The sequence below is a fragment of the Colletotrichum lupini genome, chromosome 1, assembly GCF_023278565.1.
Source record: "Colletotrichum lupini chromosome 1, complete sequence".
Lineage (NCBI taxonomy): Eukaryota > Fungi > Ascomycota > Sordariomycetes > Glomerellales > Glomerellaceae > Colletotrichum > Colletotrichum lupini.
Genome location: NC_064672.1, coordinates 3803741 through 3820855, shown reverse-complemented (window position 1 = coordinate 3820855; position 17115 = coordinate 3803741). Strand labels below are relative to the sequence as shown.

General features: G+C 55.3%; 8 protein-coding genes across 8 annotated transcripts; 4 read left to right on the top strand and 4 right to left on the bottom strand.

Annotated features, from left to right (window-relative positions):
- Positions 1-462: 462 nt before the first annotated feature.
- CLUP02_01105 (threonine aspartase) lies at positions 463-3320 on the top strand (the record flags this gene model as incomplete). The annotated part of the gene is made up of 6 exons (XM_049280147.1): positions 463-507; positions 740-1110; positions 1158-1357; positions 1413-2647; positions 2717-2907; positions 3119-3320. The coding sequence occupies 6 exons, from the start codon at positions 463-465 to the stop codon at positions 3318-3320; spliced, it is 2244 nt and encodes a 747-aa protein (XP_049136104.1).
- A 55-nt stretch (positions 3321-3375) lies between these two features.
- CLUP02_01104 (transcription factor tfb4) lies at positions 3376-4470 on the bottom strand (the record flags this gene model as incomplete). The annotated part of the gene is made up of 1 exon (XM_049280146.1): positions 3376-4470. The coding sequence occupies one exon, from the start codon at positions 4468-4470 to the stop codon at positions 3376-3378; it is 1095 nt and encodes a 364-aa protein (XP_049136103.1).
- An 810-nt stretch (positions 4471-5280) lies between these two features.
- On the top strand, positions 5281-8371 carry CLUP02_01103 (uncharacterized protein; the record flags this gene model as incomplete). The annotated part of the gene is made up of 6 exons (XM_049280145.1): positions 5281-5296; positions 5359-5420; positions 5483-5641; positions 5980-6067; positions 6130-6932; positions 7001-8371. 6 exons carry the CDS (start codon positions 5281-5283, stop codon positions 8369-8371), a joined length of 2499 nt encoding a protein of 832 aa, XP_049136102.1.
- Positions 8372-8633: 262 nt separating this feature from the next.
- Positions 8634-10637, bottom strand: CLUP02_01102 (uncharacterized protein; the record flags this gene model as incomplete). Its single annotated transcript, XM_049280144.1, has 1 exon — positions 8634-10637. The coding sequence occupies one exon, from the start codon at positions 10635-10637 to the stop codon at positions 8634-8636; it is 2004 nt and encodes a 667-aa protein (XP_049136101.1).
- A 758-nt stretch (positions 10638-11395) lies between these two features.
- CLUP02_01101 (gamma-glutamyltranspeptidase) lies at positions 11396-13497 on the top strand (the record flags this gene model as incomplete). Its single annotated transcript, XM_049280143.1, has 7 exons — positions 11396-11399; positions 11471-11652; positions 11722-11985; positions 12048-12207; positions 12269-12317; positions 12377-12970; positions 13035-13497. The coding sequence occupies 7 exons, from the start codon at positions 11396-11398 to the stop codon at positions 13495-13497; spliced, it is 1716 nt and encodes a 571-aa protein (XP_049136100.1).
- A 148-nt stretch (positions 13498-13645) lies between these two features.
- CLUP02_01100 (alpha-1,2-mannosyltransferase alg-11) lies at positions 13646-15599 on the bottom strand (the record flags this gene model as incomplete). Its single annotated transcript, XM_049280142.1, has 5 exons — positions 13646-13821; positions 13872-14859; positions 14913-15048; positions 15103-15425; positions 15516-15599. The coding sequence occupies 5 exons, from the start codon at positions 15597-15599 to the stop codon at positions 13646-13648; spliced, it is 1707 nt and encodes a 568-aa protein (XP_049136099.1).
- Positions 15600-15730: 131 nt separating this feature from the next.
- On the bottom strand, positions 15731-15995 carry CLUP02_01099 (uncharacterized protein; the record flags this gene model as incomplete). Its single annotated transcript, XM_049280141.1, has 2 exons — positions 15731-15831; positions 15884-15995. 2 exons carry the CDS (start codon positions 15993-15995, stop codon positions 15731-15733), a joined length of 213 nt encoding a protein of 70 aa, XP_049136098.1.
- Positions 15996-16025: 30 nt separating this feature from the next.
- Positions 16026-17099, top strand: CLUP02_01098 (uncharacterized protein; the record flags this gene model as incomplete). The annotated part of the gene is made up of 1 exon (XM_049280140.1): positions 16026-17099. One exon carries the CDS (start codon positions 16026-16028, stop codon positions 17097-17099), a length of 1074 nt encoding a protein of 357 aa, XP_049136097.1.
- Between the last annotated feature and the right edge of the window lie 16 nt (positions 17100-17115).

Below are 17115 nucleotides of genomic sequence, written 5' to 3'. Positions count from 1 at the left end.
TTCTGCTAAAATTTAACCATCTACCTGCGTTAGGTTTTGAGTCAGAAGCGGTTGGACAAAGTAGAAGACATCTGCAATCTTCGACTCGCTGGAGTCAGTCTTTTCCTTTTTACCTGTGCAGGACATTTCAACATTGACTAGGCATCTGCCCTGATACCTCATTTGACAGTTTGACCGAAAGAACTCACCTCACTGCTTATTTCTCCTTCTGGCCTTGTTAAGCGAACGTGTGGCCTCAGGAAGGAGCCTGGACATACTAGATTCCACTGAATGCTCTGCAACCGCCTTACACAACGACCCTTCCTTCTTCAACAGTCGGCACTTCGGCTTTTCTGAACTGATGCGGAAACCCCTCTAGACCTGAAAGTCTTGCAGTTTCTCCTTGGCTATTTTCCTAAGCCACATCTCTCATACCTCGTTTCTCCTCTTGACCTAAGACCACCTTTCCGCTCCATCTCTTAGATGGTTGTCGAACTGCCCCGGGGACAAGCCTTCAACGATCGTTGCGTCCTAGCATTATATCATTTGGGGTGCATTGGCTAGGTGCTCCAGCCATCAAGTCTTAATAGCACGACTTCGGGCCTGGTTCTCAACAGCACTGTCGACTGACCAACCCGGCACCTCAAGTTTTATCCCCAAATTATCGACTATCATTGCCTGCCAGGCCACACTTGAGCATCACTTTCTCCCAACTCAAAGCCACACTGCGCTGCAGCCAATGTGGACCGCAAGCTCGTAGCCAGCAACGCCATCCATACTCCCCACCGACACAACCGTCAAGTGTTTTCTGCACCAGCGACCGAAGGGGGACTCTCAGGGCTCGGAAGCCAAGCTCGGCCGGGCTGACAGTGGAATGGAAAGGCTGGCCCCTGAGATTAAGCACACCCCGGCCACCACAGCTGCGGGAGGTGAAATAACCCCTTCGGAAAACACCAAGGTCCAAGGTCCCAGAACCAACCGTCCAAAAAAGGTGGGAGGTGCTGATGGCACAGTCGACCGAGTGTTCAAGCGGAAGCACAAAGGAAAATTTACGGGTGCTATCTTCATCCACGCCGGCGCCGGCTTTCACAGTCATCAGAACGAGCGAGTCCATCTAGAGGCTTGCAGCGAGTACGTTGACCCCCAGAGCTTCATAGCATCAATGCTAACATCACCAGTGCGGCTTCCATGGGGATGAAATTCCTCAAATCAGGTGCCACTGCAACGGAAGCTGTCGAAGCTGCTCTGCGTGTCCTCGAAGACAAAGAAATCACCAACGCGGGTTATGGCTCTAATTTGTCGATGGACGGGACCGTGGAATGCGATGCAACTATCGTTGACCATTTAGGAAGAAGCGGTGCCTGCGGAGCAGTTCCCAGTTAGTTGATTATCGATTGTTGAAGCCGAGACTTTGGCTGACATTGATCCTGCAGACATCAGAAATCCAATCTGTCTCGCAAAGCTGATTCTAGACAAGAGCAACCAGCCGTTATCGTTGCGTCGAGTACCCCCGAACATCTTGGTAGGGGAGGGCGCCAAAAACTTCTCGGTGGAAAATGGGATGCAAATCGTGCCCAATGACTACCTCATATCCAAGAACGCGAGAGATCGATTCCTACGCTGGCAGGAGGATCTCAAACGAGCTGAGGACAAAGTCAAGCAAGCAGGCACCCGCAAAACACTCGAGGAACCAGCTGAGAACTGTCAGCAGTATGACAACATGCCGACAACGGTTCCCTCCCGGATCTACCAAAGTCAGCAGAGAGACCATGCCAATGCTATTCTCAATGGAACATGGAACGAGGGCCAGCCAGATTCACCCCACCGAGGCTCACCGGTGCCCGAGCAGATGCAGGGCTATCCTCGGATTACACCTCCGAGGGCAACAATTGAGAGATCCCCATTGAGTCACGTAGGAGCCTCAACACCCTCCGTCAACAGATCTCGACCTCACCTGCTGCAAGAGAGAGACCCTCTGACATCCTCTCCCAGCCACTTGGCGGAAGAGGGAAATCGTGATGGCACAATGTCATCTCAGTGGACAGACGGGGCTAGACATGCAAGCACAATTGCACAATTGCAGGGTTGCAGCCCTCGTGGACTTAAGAGGCCGTTTTCTGCGACTGAATTGGATCACGAGGACGTCATCACCGACACTGTTGGAGCCATAGCTATCGACGAAAGAGGGAACATTGCGGCAGGTTCATCCTCTGGAGGCATCGGAATGAAGCATCGCGGACGTATAGGCCCCGCTGCTCTGGTTGGCATCGGTACTGCTGTCGTTCCCTGCGATCCCGAAGATCCAGACAAAGTCAGTGTTGCCGCGGTGACCAGCGGTACGGGAGAGCACATGGCCACCACCATGGCGTCTCAACGGTGTGCTGAACGAATCTATGGCAGCACCCGTCGTGGACCGAACGGCAGAGACATCGAAGAGTGGGACGAAGACGCTATCATGGAGTCCTTCATCACGAACGACTTCATGGGCCACCCTGGCGTCAAAAACTGCAACTCGGTCGGGGCAATTGGTGTAATGACAGTCAAGAAGACACGGACAGGGTACTACTTATACTTTGCCCACAACACTGACTCTTTCGCACTCGCCTCGATGGGTGGTTCCGATAAGGAGCCCGTGTGCGTCATGTCTCGTCTTGGAGAGTCAGCTCAAGTCACGCGAGGCGCTCGAAGAATACGAGTCGATCTTGGCACATGAACGCAGGGACAATGATGTGCTTAGCCGGGGGTTGAACGAGCACAGCCAAAGATGATGAGTTTAGACGGCACACTTTCGTGGTCAAATGGCGCAGAGTTGAACATCAACACGGCTAGACCTGAGAGAGCCAGGAGCGATTGTAGTTATTCTTACTTGGTAGTGATACCCCTTCTTAGTGCAGCATGCATTCCTCCTAGAGCATCATCATCTGGAGGGTAACTCAGGCAGAAAACAAGAAATATGCTTCAGGCATATGATTTTCCAAAGAAATAAGATGTTTATGAAGCATTGTTCGGGATTTCAATTCCTTCCTCTCTTTAGAGGGAACTCTATTGTGCCATTATATGTCCTAAACGCCCGATTCAATCCAATCGCAACGACGGGCCGTTATCTGCTAAATTTCGTGCGACTCTGAGGGACCTCAAGAAACGAAGTATATCCATGCAGTCCCGCCCCTTGGTCTGCGATGGAATTCGCTACTCGCTATGATCAGATTCGAGTAACTGGGTGCCACTCGCGATACGGAGCCGCCTTGAGACTTCGAGCCATGGGCAACAGGCTGGCGGCATCGTGTCGTGCTGGCTGCCTATTCACATTGATCGCACTCCTGGCGGTGCTTCTGATTTAAGGCCAGCCCGTATTAACCATCACTCGAATGATGTCCATGCTTTGTGTCATGTGTTTTATCCTGGACGGGGGGTGCCCGCCGCACTGCCCGTTTCCTCCCTGATATGGCCGTTGGCCAGGACCGTCTTCTTCTTCTTCTTTTTCCTCCGCGGTATAACGGCAGGCTTGGCGCCATAGCTGCCGAGAGAGAGCTTCGTGCCGCAGGTCAGGCACTCTGAGTTTTCGGGCACGTCGCAGAAGATGCTGAGGCAGATGCTGCAGACGAAGCCCGTGTCGACGACGCGGCCGTGGCAGAAGCAGGCGGCGCGGAAGTCGACGGTGTGATGGGTTGGCGGGATGAGGGAAGAGCGAGCCTCTGCGTCGGCGGAGTAGGCGAACATGAGGTAGCTGAGGAGGCCGTGTGGGCTGGCGGCTTGCATGAAGGTGCCGTCGGTGATGTAGCTCGCCTGCTGGAGGAAGGTTGCGTCGCCGGACAGGGCGAGGGTGTCGATGGGGATCTGGGAGTGGGCGGCGGCGAAGACGGCATTCATGGTGGAGATGTACTGGACGGGCTCCGAGTCGGAGACGGAGAGGATAAAGATTCGGGCGCGGAGGCGGCTGAGGGCGGAGGAGGTCGGGCGGGCCACGTCGGGGGCCTTGTTGGTCTCGTTGAGCGAGAGAGAGGTCTTGTTGATGTGTGTGAGGGCGAGGGTGAGGGCGCCTGAGAGCTGTGTCGTCGTGCAGGCTAGGTCGGCCTCGGTAGTTGCGTCGACCAGCTGGCGCATCGCGGCCATGACGGCAGCCTCGATCTGGGCGAATTGAGGGAACTTGTTGGCCGAAGACTGGTTGGGGGTCGGCGCAAAGGAGTCGATGCCCGTCATTGCGACATCTTCAGAGTTTGCGCTGCCGTTTGTGGCGGCGCCAGGCTTTGAAGGGTAGAGCCATACGGCACGGTTGCTGTGAGAGGCGATGATGGCGACCTGGTTCGCATTGCTGAAAGCGAGGTGAGCGTTGACGAAGACCAGGATGTTGGCGATGGCTTTTGAAAGTGGGAGGATATCGTTGAGGGCGGCCCAGGCTCGAGGGTTCGTGTCGATGACAATGGACAAGAGGGAAGGGGTGGCCTCGTGTGAGGAGACCTCGTAGTGGTCTGAAGCGTCGACGGCGTTCATGGCGGAGGAGGATGTGGTAGTCGACGATGGCCTCGAAGGGCGACGGGCGCCTGGTCGCGAGAGAGTGTCACGGGCGGAGCATCTGTGGTTTGGCTCGAAAAGGTGTTGGAGGCCTGTGGGTTGTATTGACTATCCAGGGACCTCGTTCGATTCGGACCCAGTCCGATCCTACGTCCTTGAAGCCAAACGGATAGAATTGGTCTCTTGGCGCAGTGTCATTCACAAACAGACAGGGTGAGCTGCTCTTCTTTTTCCCTCTGTCTCGCAAGTAGGGGTTTGTGAGAGGTGTGGTGATGCAACGAAGCTAGCTTTCATCCAGAAATATCCGTAACCCATGTGCCCCGGGCTTCAAATTGGCCTGTGCTCCGACAGACTGGACGGCAGGGAAACCTGCCAACGTTGATTGGACGGCACAGGACCGGGGACGACGGGGAAGAGGCTCCGAAGGGGAAGCGACAGCAACTTCCATTCAGGCGTGCTCCTGACGTGGGGGGCGCGTTGAGTGACAGAGACGATCGACGCGCACCAGTTCGAGGGGAGCTGTTTCCATTTTGATGAGGTAAGCTCGAGAATAATAGCACCTTGCCGTTTGCTTAGGTTGCGTGGTTGCCAATCTGTGAAGTACATTCAAGCAATCCCGCCCCGCTCCTCCCCTGCAACGGGGACTCATTGTTCCTTCCAAGCCTACCTTAGTGGGATGTGCCTGTCTCGAGCATGACGTAGGTAGGCAAGCACTTACTATCTACGTATCACCTACGGCACTCATTATTTATCAAGCAAAGAAACGTGTGGAGACCCTGTCTGTCGACGATGCGGAGCGGGCGGTGTAAGTGTTGGGTTCCAATGGTTGAGGCTCGACAGAGTAACACGAGTCTCTTTCGAAGTCAGTCGTCAGTGTTTGTGCCAGGGCGGGCAGGGTGCTCAGTGAGGGGTGTAGTCTGCTACAAATGGTAGCCAAGGAGGGGCACCCGTGGTACCTAAAAAAAGATGGGAGCACCGTAGATTGCAACAGTCAGCCCGTCCGTTGTATCAGGAGCTGACGGTTGAACAGAAACAGCCCAGCGGCGGTGGTTCCATTCCATTGTCAGTTCTTACTCCTTGGTACTTGAACTTACCCGGACCGGCTGGGCTTCCTCTGGGTGGCACGGCAATACTGAATAAGGCACCCAAGGTAAGCCCGAGAGAGGTCCCGTATGTAATTGCGACGACTCGAGTACGTACCCCACCTACCTACCTTAAACCCCGTAGGCAACCTAAGATACGGGTAGGTACTAGTAACTGCGTGCGCTGTGCACCTCACCTTCTTGCTGGACTGCCACTGGTGGTGACTGCCCATCAACGCGCACCCACTGACCAGTGACAAGTCTCACTTGTGAAACCTCTTTGGGGTTGTCGTCTGCCATTTCTTATCTTAGCAATCAACCCTACCCAAATCCTCCTCCACGGCCACCTCACGCCTCTGTCATCGCCGGACCTTTTACCTTACCTTGTGACCAACGCATCGCACAGTCCGCTGTCGCCGCCGCCGCCCTAATCACCGCAGCAAGGTACCTACTTATATCAACCGTTCCGCCCCGTTTTGTTCTAGGCTTTTTCTGTCCGTCCCAGGTCTGTCCGTTCCTCACTCACTCAACAACACACCTTGACGTGGTACCAAAGTATACATTATCACAGCTCGCTCAACCGCCTCCCAGCCTGAGCGACCAACTACTGCAATGGCCGCCGTCACCCAAGCTTCCGCTCCCACCACGGCGCCTCCGAGAGAGGATGAGACCCTTCTCGTTCTTGCGCGATTAATGGAGGGCGGCCAGGAGGATGATGAAACCATTCGCGACCTCGACCAGCTCACCAAGCTGTTGAATGAGGATCTTCAGCTCATCCAGGCCAAGACCGGTGCCCCCACGATATGCAAGCTCATCGATGGTGATTGCGTCGACACCATCTTGACATATCTCGACATGAGACAGCCCGAGATTGTTCGCGCGCACGCCGTTATCGCTACATCCGCCTATCTCAAGGCCGCCGGCGATGATGGTGCCAAGAAGCTGTCCAACTTCTTCTTTGACAAGATCAAGAGGGGCACTTATGACGACTACATCGTCGCCTTTTGTGTAGCTGCCTCCACCTTCCCGGTCGTTCCTGACCTCACTTCGGAGCTGTTCCTCAGCGAGGGCTTCCTGAGTTCCCTCGGCCCGTTGATGAGACGGAAGTGGAAGAGCCGCAAGGTCGAGACTGCCTGCTTGGAGATGCTCAATGCTGCATGCATGAACTCTCAGTGCCGTGACGCAGTGAACAAGTATTGCACTGAGTGGTTGGAGGAGGTTGTCGACCAGGATCCCGAGGAGATCGCCAAGGAAATGTCACAGGACCCTGAGTATTCCATCAAGGAAGGCTCCGTCGCCATGCGCAAGCACTCGGAACAGGTTCAAAACTTGGCAGCGGTTATCCTGGCGAAATTGAGGGTATGGTATTCATCAACAAATGGACATGAAGCCGTCCAATCACAGATCTGACTGACTTCAGAACGAAGGCAGTGCCCACGGCGCCGGCGCTGAATGAGGACGGGCAAGGGAAGATATCACCTGCAATCACCACCATCGAGGAGCTTTCAACGAGGTTCACCTCCATGCTCCTCAGCGAAGATGACCATGGACACCAACATTCTATCGAAGGGCTGGCCTATGCATCGATCCGGCCCGCCATCAAGGAAAAGCTGGCAGGGAACGCGGATTTCCTAAAGAAACTTGTCAAGACGTTGGCCGACGCTCCGGCCAAGTCACCCGTGACGTACGGAGCGCTTAGCATCTTGGTGAATCTCACCAGATACCAACCCAACCTATCCGAGGAGGAGAAGAAGATGAACCAGCTCAAGGCATACGCCGCCGCTGCTGGAAAGTCTGCCGGGCCCGATCCTCTCAACGACAACGACCATGTGGCAGAACGATGCCGGCGCGTTTTCGAGGCCGGCGTCACACCGGTTTTAGTAACTCATAGCAAGGGTGGTTCGGCCGCGTCACTATCACTCACTGTCGCTATCATTTACTCTCTTTCAGTTACGACATCTTTGCGCGGCAAGCTTGCTCAGCAAGGCGCCGTCAAGCTTCTCTTGGCTGCGTGGGCTTTGCTCCCAGAGTCCGAAGCCTCCGGCCGTCGCACTGCTGCGCAAGCCCTGGCGCGCATTCTTATCAGCACTAACCCGGCTCTTGTTTTCGGCGGCAGTCGTTCCAACCCGCAAAGCTCTGCGATCCGCCCGCTCATCTCCATCATTCCCACAGACCCAGTCGCGGAGCACCGCGACCTTCTTCCGACGTTCGAAGCGCTGATGGCGCTCACCAACCTCGCGTCGACCGATGACCTCGATACCAGACGAGCCATTATCAGAGTGGCGTGGCCACAGATCGAGGACCAGCTACTCTCCTCGAATCCGCGCGTGTCAAAGGCCGCCGTTGAGCTTATCTGTAATCTCGTGCAGGCCGTGGAAGGTCTGGCATTGTATGCCGACGGCAGCCCCGCAGCAAAAGGCCGTTTGCATATTCTACTCGCGTTGGCGGACGCCGAGGACGAAGGCACGCGCAGTGCAGCAGGTGGTGCTCTAGCGGCTCTCACTGGCCACGAGAACGTCGTCCAAGCCATTGTGGAACGTGAGCGAGGCGTCAATGTCATACTCGACATGTGCGCCGACGACAATGAGGACTTGCGGCACCGCGCCGGCTTCATCATCTACAACATGGTGGCTGCTGAGGGCGCTCCAGGGGCCAATGCGCGGAAGAAGATTATTGAGGAGGGTGGTCTGGAAGGGCTAAAGGAGGCCGCTAAGAAGAGTCGGCGAGCGGAGGTGGTTGAGGTCTTGGTGCAAGCATTGAAGATTCTGCTAGAGGACAATCGGACATTGGAGGGCTGAAAGACCTGGTCTCCTTTTTTTTCTTCGTATGCAGACAGAGGAACCTCATACAAGAGTAGACAGAACGAGAGGATCACGAAATAAAACGGTAAAAGACTTGGTAATATGTTTTGAGAGAACGGTCTCATGCCACGTCCATACTCTGGTGGCTGTTGCTTTTTCGAATTATCAGACCAATGCTGGTATCACAAACTTTTGTATACTCTCTCCCCTGATATGAGATCCCAACCCGTCCCAATGCAATCCACGTAAGGTAGGTTAATCAAGCACTCTTCTCGACCCTGTTCAATACCGCCACACCCTCGACGTGTCCCGTCTGCGGGAAGAAGTCGAAGCCCACGATACTCTCAATCCCGTACTTTGTACCGTCCCCACCGTCCCCGCGCACCAGCACGCCCACGTCGCGCGCCTGCGTGTGAACATTGCAGCTCACGTACACGACCCTCCTCGGCCCAAACGCCAACAACTGGCTCAAAAAGTCGTTATCGCAGCCTTTGCGCGGCGGGTCGATGACGACGACGGTCTCGTCGGCCGGGTAGGTGACCTGCTTGAACAGCTGGGGCGCGTCGGCGGCGAGGAAGTTGCACTGCGACTCGGGGAGGTTGTTGAGGCGGGCGTTTTTGCGGGCGCACTCGATGGAGTCCTTTGCGATGTCGATGCCTGTGCTGCCGGTGAAGAGGGAGGCGAGGGTGATTGTGAAGAGGCCGGAGCCGGAGTAGGCGTCGATGAGGTATTTGATGCGGTCGCGGTGGGGGCCGGCGGGGGGCATGACGTGGTCGCGGATGTACTGGGTGAACTTGGGGAGGATGGAGTTGTTGTTTTGGAAGAAGGAGTTTGCGGGGTTGGTGAAGAGGTAGTTGTCAATGTACTCGCTCGACATTGCGCCCGTGGCGGAGAGGCAGGTTTTGATGTCTACGCGGGCGTCTGTCTCGACGCGGACTGCGTCGGAGGGGGTTTCTGCGGGGGGTTGTTCTTCTTCCTTTGCTGATGCTGATGCTGATACTTCCTCTGTCGTGGATGTTTCTTCCGTGGCTGCTGTGGTGTTGGCGTTGCCGTTGCTGATGACCTTCTTCGGGTAGCGTTTTGTGCTCTCGCGGAGAAGGATCGTGGCGCCCTTTGTGAAGTTGCCAAAGTCCCTGGCGATGCGCTCACGCTCGCGCTTCATGCCCAGGCGAACGGCGTCGGTTCCAATAGGGCAGTCCTCAATATCCAGAACATGACGGCGGCCCTTGGCGTTGAATCCAATCTCGGGAACCTTGCTCAGCGCCTGCTTGGGCTTATTCCTCTTGTGGTGGCCAGGAGGGCCGTCAAAGTGCGGCGTGAGCTTGGTGCGGTAGCCGTACTGTAAGGGGCTGCCGATGGTATCCCTGATGGACGGGACCAGGTCCGGGTTCAGGTTGGAGAAGTTCTTGTACGCCTTGTCGACGATGGAGCGCTTGTGCGACAGCTGAGTGTCGTAGTCGAGCATCTGGAACTGGCAGCCGGAGCACTGGGAAAAGTACTTGCAGTTGACGCGGGCATCGTCGCGGAGGGGGCCCGCCTTAACGACGGAGACGAAGTCGGCTACCGAGTAGGACTCCTCGCGGACATGTCTAATGACCTTTGCCTTTGCGATGTCGCCAGGTGCGACGAAGGGGACGACGTAGACTTGTGTCGAGGTCGAACCTAGCTGAAAGCCGAGGCCGTCTCCCGTTGAGGAGATTGCGTGTACTTCGACTTCGATTTCGGTAAAGGTCTCTGGGAGGGTTTCTGAGGGTGTTTGGGTCTCGGTCTTCGTTTCTCCGTTCTCTTCCCCGTCCTTGAGCTCCTTGCCTGCCGTCGGTGCCGGTGCATCGGGGAGTGATTCCTTGCGCAATGCGATGAGCGCTTGCACGTCGAACGCCAAGACCTCTTCTGACGAGCCCTCGGTGATGTTCCTCTCACGCTTCGACTTGCGCTGCTTATCCTTGCCCCTTCCGCCTCCCTGGCCGCCCTGGAATGAACGCTTGTTGCCATTGGGCTTGTTTCCGCCATTCTGCCACTTCTTTTGACCCTGCACCTGTGCCTGACCTTGGTGAGATGACTCTCCTGCATTTGTTGCTGCTGCTGGTGCCGCTGCCGCCGCCTGAGGCGCCTCTGCTGTTGACGACATGATGACTCTGCGAATGAGTGGCCGGTGAGCTGCTGCCGGGGCCGAGCTTGAGGCCCGGGTGAATGTGAGGGCGTTGATAGCCGGACGTAGTGAAGATGAAGTGAGTCTCGGAAGGAGCCGCAGGGGCAAACCCATTGAACGCCTCAAGCCAATGTTGGTAATACACCAATTATGAGACAAGATGACCCGCTAAGAGCACCGTGTCACAGTATAGCTTGAAAGTACATAAATTTGGTGTAAGATGAAAGTATGAAAGTCAAAGACTTGAAGTTGAAGCTTGTGACATGGGACCTGTGAAAAAAAGTTGTCGGCCATCTGAAGGTTGCTGAGAATTACTTAATTCGCCCGTCGCTGATTGGCGTCCCTGGGACTCGGTGTGGGGCTTCACCAAGCATGACTGCTATCATGCGGCACACTTTCAATTGTCACTCGCCCACTAAGTGCCACCACACCTTGAGGTACCTATCTTACTCCGTAGGTACTTAGCTAAGTAAGTGTGGCCCACATATTGGACCCCAGAACTCGCTTATCAGTTGTGCCTGCCGGATCTGGGGCTGGGACCAAGTTGGTAATAGCGACTTGGTCTGTCGCAATCGCCGGGGACCCAGTAGTAATAAGTCATGGCCCTCCCCCGACTACGGCGTTTGATGCCTCCAGCTTACTCACAACCCTTTCTCTTGTCTTGGTGATCTGTTGGGTATAGGAGGCTTCTTTCTCTCGGTAGATAAGAGACGCAACGCTGAGAGTTGCTTACCTCCCGAGTCCCTCTGTCATCCCTTCCGCTATCTCTTATCGGTGTCTCGGCCGTTGTGCACGTTGGGTCTCGGAGGTACCGTCCGGTGTTGGAGTCCACAGACCGCCGCCCGGCCTTTAGAATTAACCACCTATTCAAGATGAGTGAGTTCATCCCATCCAGCAGAAGAAATCAGCATCTTCCGGCAATCATGTAAAGAGGCTAACCAGAACAGAGACATCTCCCAAGTCAATATGGCATTACTCAGCCTCTCTACTCTTGCTGGCCGAATTCCGCTCTGTTTCGGCCGCAGCGATACCGGAATTCGTCTTTAACCCTCGTGCTGGCGACACTGGCGCCGTTGCAAGTGAATCAGTTGAATGTAGTAGGATTGGCCGTGATCTACTTGCGCAAGGTGTATGTGTTTTTTCCACTTTCTTCTCATAATCTCTCAGTAAGGTTACACAAGTACTGACCCCCATGTAGGGAAACGCCGTAGACGCGCTGGTCGGTACGACGTTCTGCGTTGGAACGGTGGGCATGTACCACTCCGGCATCGGCGGCGGCGGCTTCGTCGTCATCAGAGACGGTGATGGGAATTACGAGTCTGTGGACTTTAGAGAGGCTGCGCCGGCTGCTGCGTTCCAGGATATGTACCAAGGCAACATCGCGGGTAGTGTCTACGGCGGCCTTGCCGTTGGCGTGCCGAGCGAGGTTCGTGGGTTGGAATACATCCACAAGAAGTACGGTGTAAGTGAACAGCTTGGAAAGAAAGCGAGAGATTCTCATTACTGACTTGGTCACCTCAAAAGACCTTGCCCTGGAAGAGCGTCGTCACCCCGGCTGCGCGGTTGGCGACTACGGGTTTCAGAGTGTCTTCGGACTTGGTACGGTACATGGACGCCGCTATCAAAGGGCAGTGGAACTTTCTCGTTGAAGATCCAGTATGGGCTGAGGAGTTTGCTCCCAACGGTGAGTCTCTCAAACTCTCCGAGTGTAGGTCAGTAGGAAGTAGTGAACTAACACGGAGCAGGCACACTCCTCCAACTTGGTGATACCATCTACCGCAAACGTTACGGAGCGTAAGCCTCATACACACTCACATATCTCTCAGAAAGCTAAAAACTGACAAAATACCCAGCACCCTCGCCAAGATCGCAGTAGAAGGCCCAGAAGCCTTCTACTCCGGCCCCATAGCAGAGTCCATGATCGCCACAGTCCGCGCCACAAACGGCACTCTCACCCTAGAAGACCTCGCCTCCTACAAGGTCGTCACCCGCCCCTCCCTCTCCATAACCTACCGCGGCCACCGCCTCACATCTGTCGGCTCTCCGGCCAGTGGCGCCGTCTGCCTAAACACCCTTAAGATCATGGAGCAGTTCGACCCGGCCGAGTCCGCCGACACCAAGCTCGGTGTTCATCGCTTCGACGAGGCCATGCGCTTCGCCTATGGCGCTCGTTCCCTGCTCGGCGACCCGGACTTCGTGGAAGGCATCGGGCCGTTTGAGGATACCCTCATCGACGAGGCCACGGCCAAGGATATCCGCGGTAAGATCCTGGATAACCAGACGCAACCGGTTGAGCGGTATGATCCGCAGGGCGTATACTCGAGCGAAGGGTTCGGGACGTCGCATATCGTCACAGCGGACAAGTCCGGCATGGCCACCTCCCTAACCACGACCGTCAACCTCCTCTTTGGCGCTCAAATCATGGACCCATTATCCGGTGTAATCCTGTAAATTCCCCTTCTCCTATTCATCACTTCTCACCGTAAATTCCACTCACTGACAAACAACCAGCAACAACGAAATGAACGACTTCTCAATCCCAGGCGTCCGCAACGCCTTCGGCTTCGAACCCTCCCCCGCAAACTTCGTCCGCGCCAACAAGCGGCCCCTCTCCTCCATCACCCCCGTCATCGTAGAACACCCAGACGGCTCCCTCTACGTCACCGTCGGCGCGGCAGGCGGCTCCCGCATCATCAGCTCCACGGCCCAAGTCACCTGGCACGTCCTCGAGCACGGCCAGACCATGAAGCAGGCCCTCCGCGAGCCCCGCCTGCACGACCAGCTCATGCCCAATACCGTCACGTTCGAGTACGCCTTTGACAACGACACCGTCGCCAGCATGCTCGAAAAGGGCCACGACGTGACGTGGGTGCCCGAGGGCCGCAGCGCCGTGCAGGGCATCATCTTTGAAGACGGCGTATTCGAGGCCGCGAGCGAGCCGCGGCAGAAGAATAGTGGTGCTTTTGTGGTGTAGATGGTTTAGATGATATATCACGCTTACGCTAGATGGTGAGATTTTATGTGCGACATAAGCCAGGTTTATTGAGGTTATCTGAAGGAAAGGGGTATCCTCGAGTCTATCAAAGTACATATAGAAATACAGGCAAGAGTCAACAATGCATCTAGGGCGTCATGGCCACCAACTTCTCCATCTGGGCGATCCACTTCTCGTCAAACTCGCTCTCGGTGAAGCGCTTGGCCGACCGGCGTGCGCGGAGGCGAACAGGGAGCGGATCCTTGATGGAGAGGGCCTTTTCGTAGCCCTCGGCGAACTCCTTGACATTCGTAGCGTGGAAACCTATAAGCTGGTTAGTCTTCATCTTCACAGAAAGCTAGGTCAATACTAACCAGTGGGCTGGCCGTCGATTTCAATAACGATATCCAGCTTGGGACCACCGCTGGCGTGGACAACGGAAATCAGACCGGCGGCTTGGTACTCGACGACACCAATGCCAAAGTGCTCGTTCCACATGCCATTGACACCGACGGAGGCCCTCTGCAGCCAGTCCAGAATTTCAGGCCACGAAGCGTCCAAATGAAACTCGACACGGTCTTTGATGCCGAGCTCATTCACCAAGAGGCGCAACGTATACACCCGCTTGGAGTCGTGGTCGTCTCTGACACTACCAATGAGGACCAACTTCGCCTCCTTGGCGGCTTCGGACTTGGTGTTCAGGAAGTCGGCGAAAGCTTGAATGACCAGGGTATGGTTCTTCTCGGGGCGGAACTGAGCAATGTAGACCAAAGCCTGCTCTCGCTTCCGCTCACTGGCCTCGGATACCTCTACTGCCTCTTCAAGCTCCTCGACAGCGCAGGGTGGGAAGTTGACAGCGATAGGGTTGTTCCTTCCCTTGGCCTGGCGGTAGGGGCCCCAGAGTTTCTGGACATGACCTTGGGTCCAGGTCGAGTTTGTCATGACAATGTCAACAGTAGATCCAACCCGGGAGTACAAGGCCGCAAACATCTTCCAGTAGAACTTCTTGACCTTGCCTCGGATACCAACGCCTTTGCCGGCGTTGACGCCCTGACTTCCAGTCTCGGCCTTGGGGTCCAGTGATTCCAGCATATCAGTCGAAATTGTCGGGTAGTGAACATAGGCACAAGTAGGAACTCTGCGAAAGAGCAACTTGCACAAACCCAGGGAGAAGGCATAGCCCATAGTATCAATGAAGATGTCAGGGTTAAGGAGCTGGAAGGCATCCCATGCCAACACTACAGATCCAATCGATTGTCCAAGGAGGGTGAAGTGAGGCCATGTCGAGGCCAGAACGAGGTGTCTTGTGCTGACGTAGAGGAAGTTGATGGTCGGGGGATGCAGGTCGATGTTGAACCGGGTCTGAGACATGTCGTTAGTATGAGGAAAGAGGGGTTCTACGGTGGGAGACAAACCTTGACGCGCTCGAGCATGGCCTGCTTGTTCACTTCATGGTCGCCAGTGTACACAACACAGAGTGCATTAGGGTATCTCTCCTGAGTGGTCTTGATCGCAGCCCAAAGGACTCGCTCTCCTCCTCCGCCAGCGTTACTGGGTGCTGTTAGTGACCGTCCTTTTGGCGACTTTTGCAATCGTTCGACATACCAGAAAGGGTGGAAGAACCCAACGACCCCGGTCCATTCTGAGTCCTTCTTTTCGGAGCTTCCGGAAGCTTGTGCCTGCACATTGTTCTTCCCGCTGCTGGAGCTCTTTTGGGTGTTCTTGAATGACTGTTGCTCAGCAGTCTTGAGCTCCAGAAGCTGTGCTCTCCTTCCCTCTGTCTTTTTTCGTAGGTACCATCCCAGCAGGGAACCAATGCCTTTCATCAGCAGAGGAAACATGATGTAGGTCGCGATCGGTGTAAAAGCGATGATCGGCACGACGACGTAGGCTAGGGTCCAGGGATCGAGGCCAAAAGAGAAGGGCGTCTGCCCAGACGGCGCTGAGCAGGTTTCGGGCATCGGGGTGAAGGGATCGCAGAATTCGTAGGATTAGGTTTTGGTTCTGCTTCGACAAACCTGGGAACCGGTGGTGGTGTCGAGGTGGAAAAAAGAGGGCGAGTCGAAGCCGAAGGGGGCGTCGGTCAAGTCCAGCTTCAGCATTGCCCGTTGACGTCGTGGGATGCTATGGTGAGGTAGGGGACTCGCAAACTGGCCAGGTTGTACTGCAAGCTAGAAAATGGGGCGGGGGAAGCTGCAGCGGTACGAATACAGTGGGCAGTCGACCCCCACCTCTAAAGGATCCAGGTCTTTTCCGGCCCCGGCGAGCTGTAGATCCGCTCAAGCCGCGCCCGTTGAATCAAAATGGCCCGTGCAGCAGTCTGTTGGTGCTGCTCTGAATTGACCACTGAACACCCGACGTAAACTCAGATATTCTCATGATCAACTATTGACAAAATCTAGCCTCAGCTCCTTGACGATCCTTGACCAGCCCGCATCCTTCATTTCAAGGGCCACTACCCTGCGCCGCAAGTTTTCGAAGAAAGTGTACCTTCTCATGCCCTCTGATGAACATTTAAGCATCTCATCATGGCTTCCCTGAGAGCGGCGCGTTGCGCCATCACACCCGGCCTGCGCCAATCCATCGGTTTCTCATTAGCAAGGCCACTTACCGCCTCTCTTCGCCCACACCTTGTCTCGAGGACGGCACGATCACCTCAACGAGAAATCGGTGCCAGAAACTTTAGTCTAGGCGGGCTCGTCAACAGCAGCGTCGAAGCTACCTCGCAAGTAGTTGTTTCGCTGCACTCGATGAACGCGACGGGAAATTGGACAGGCACCATCGTGTTCTCGGCCTTGCTCATCTCTCTGTGCAGAGCACCGCTTCAATACTACGCCAGACGCGTCGTTGAAAGACAGGGAGAAATCGCACCATTTATGGCCGCCTGGAGTCACGTAATTCGTGGGACCCGTCTCTCAAGGGCCATACAACTAGCCAAGGTTCGGAAACGAATGCTGAAAGAGCTAGGGGCCCAGAATTGGAAGACTTGGGCCCCAGCACTCGGCCTGCCCATATGGTATCTCATGTCTGAATCTCTGAGGCGTCTTTGTGGTGCAAACAGCGGACTTCTATCCTTGCTCACTGGCAACTACAAGAACCAGGAGGTTTCAGCCGGTGTCGCCTCGACCTCCGTTACGGAACAGGCATCAGCAGCAGCTTCTTCGTCTGCCGATGCTGTATCTAGCAACCTGGATTCACTAAGCTATGTTGCGGAAGGCATGGCAAATGGTGGCGTGCTATGGTTTACCGACCTCACGGTAGCCGATCCAACAATATTGTTGCCTGCTATGCTGATGGGCACTCTGGGCTGGTTAACGATGCCTAGAGGCGAAATGAGGAAGTATGTATTCAACCTCTCAACATCTGAGCAGAATGTGCCTCCGGGTCTGAGATGGCGAATTCGCCTCCAAAGAGGTCTACTTCTCACGGCAATCTTGATTCCCGCACTTTGTATCAAATTGCCAGCAGGCATATTTGTCTACTGGATTTCTTCAATGATCTTCTCCCAGATCTCTGTCAAGATTATGGATAAAGTACGCGGCAAACACGACCCTTGGAAGCCATCCCCTCATTACGAGCGCTTCCACTTGCGGGGGTTGTAGTCTTGGGGAGAAAAGC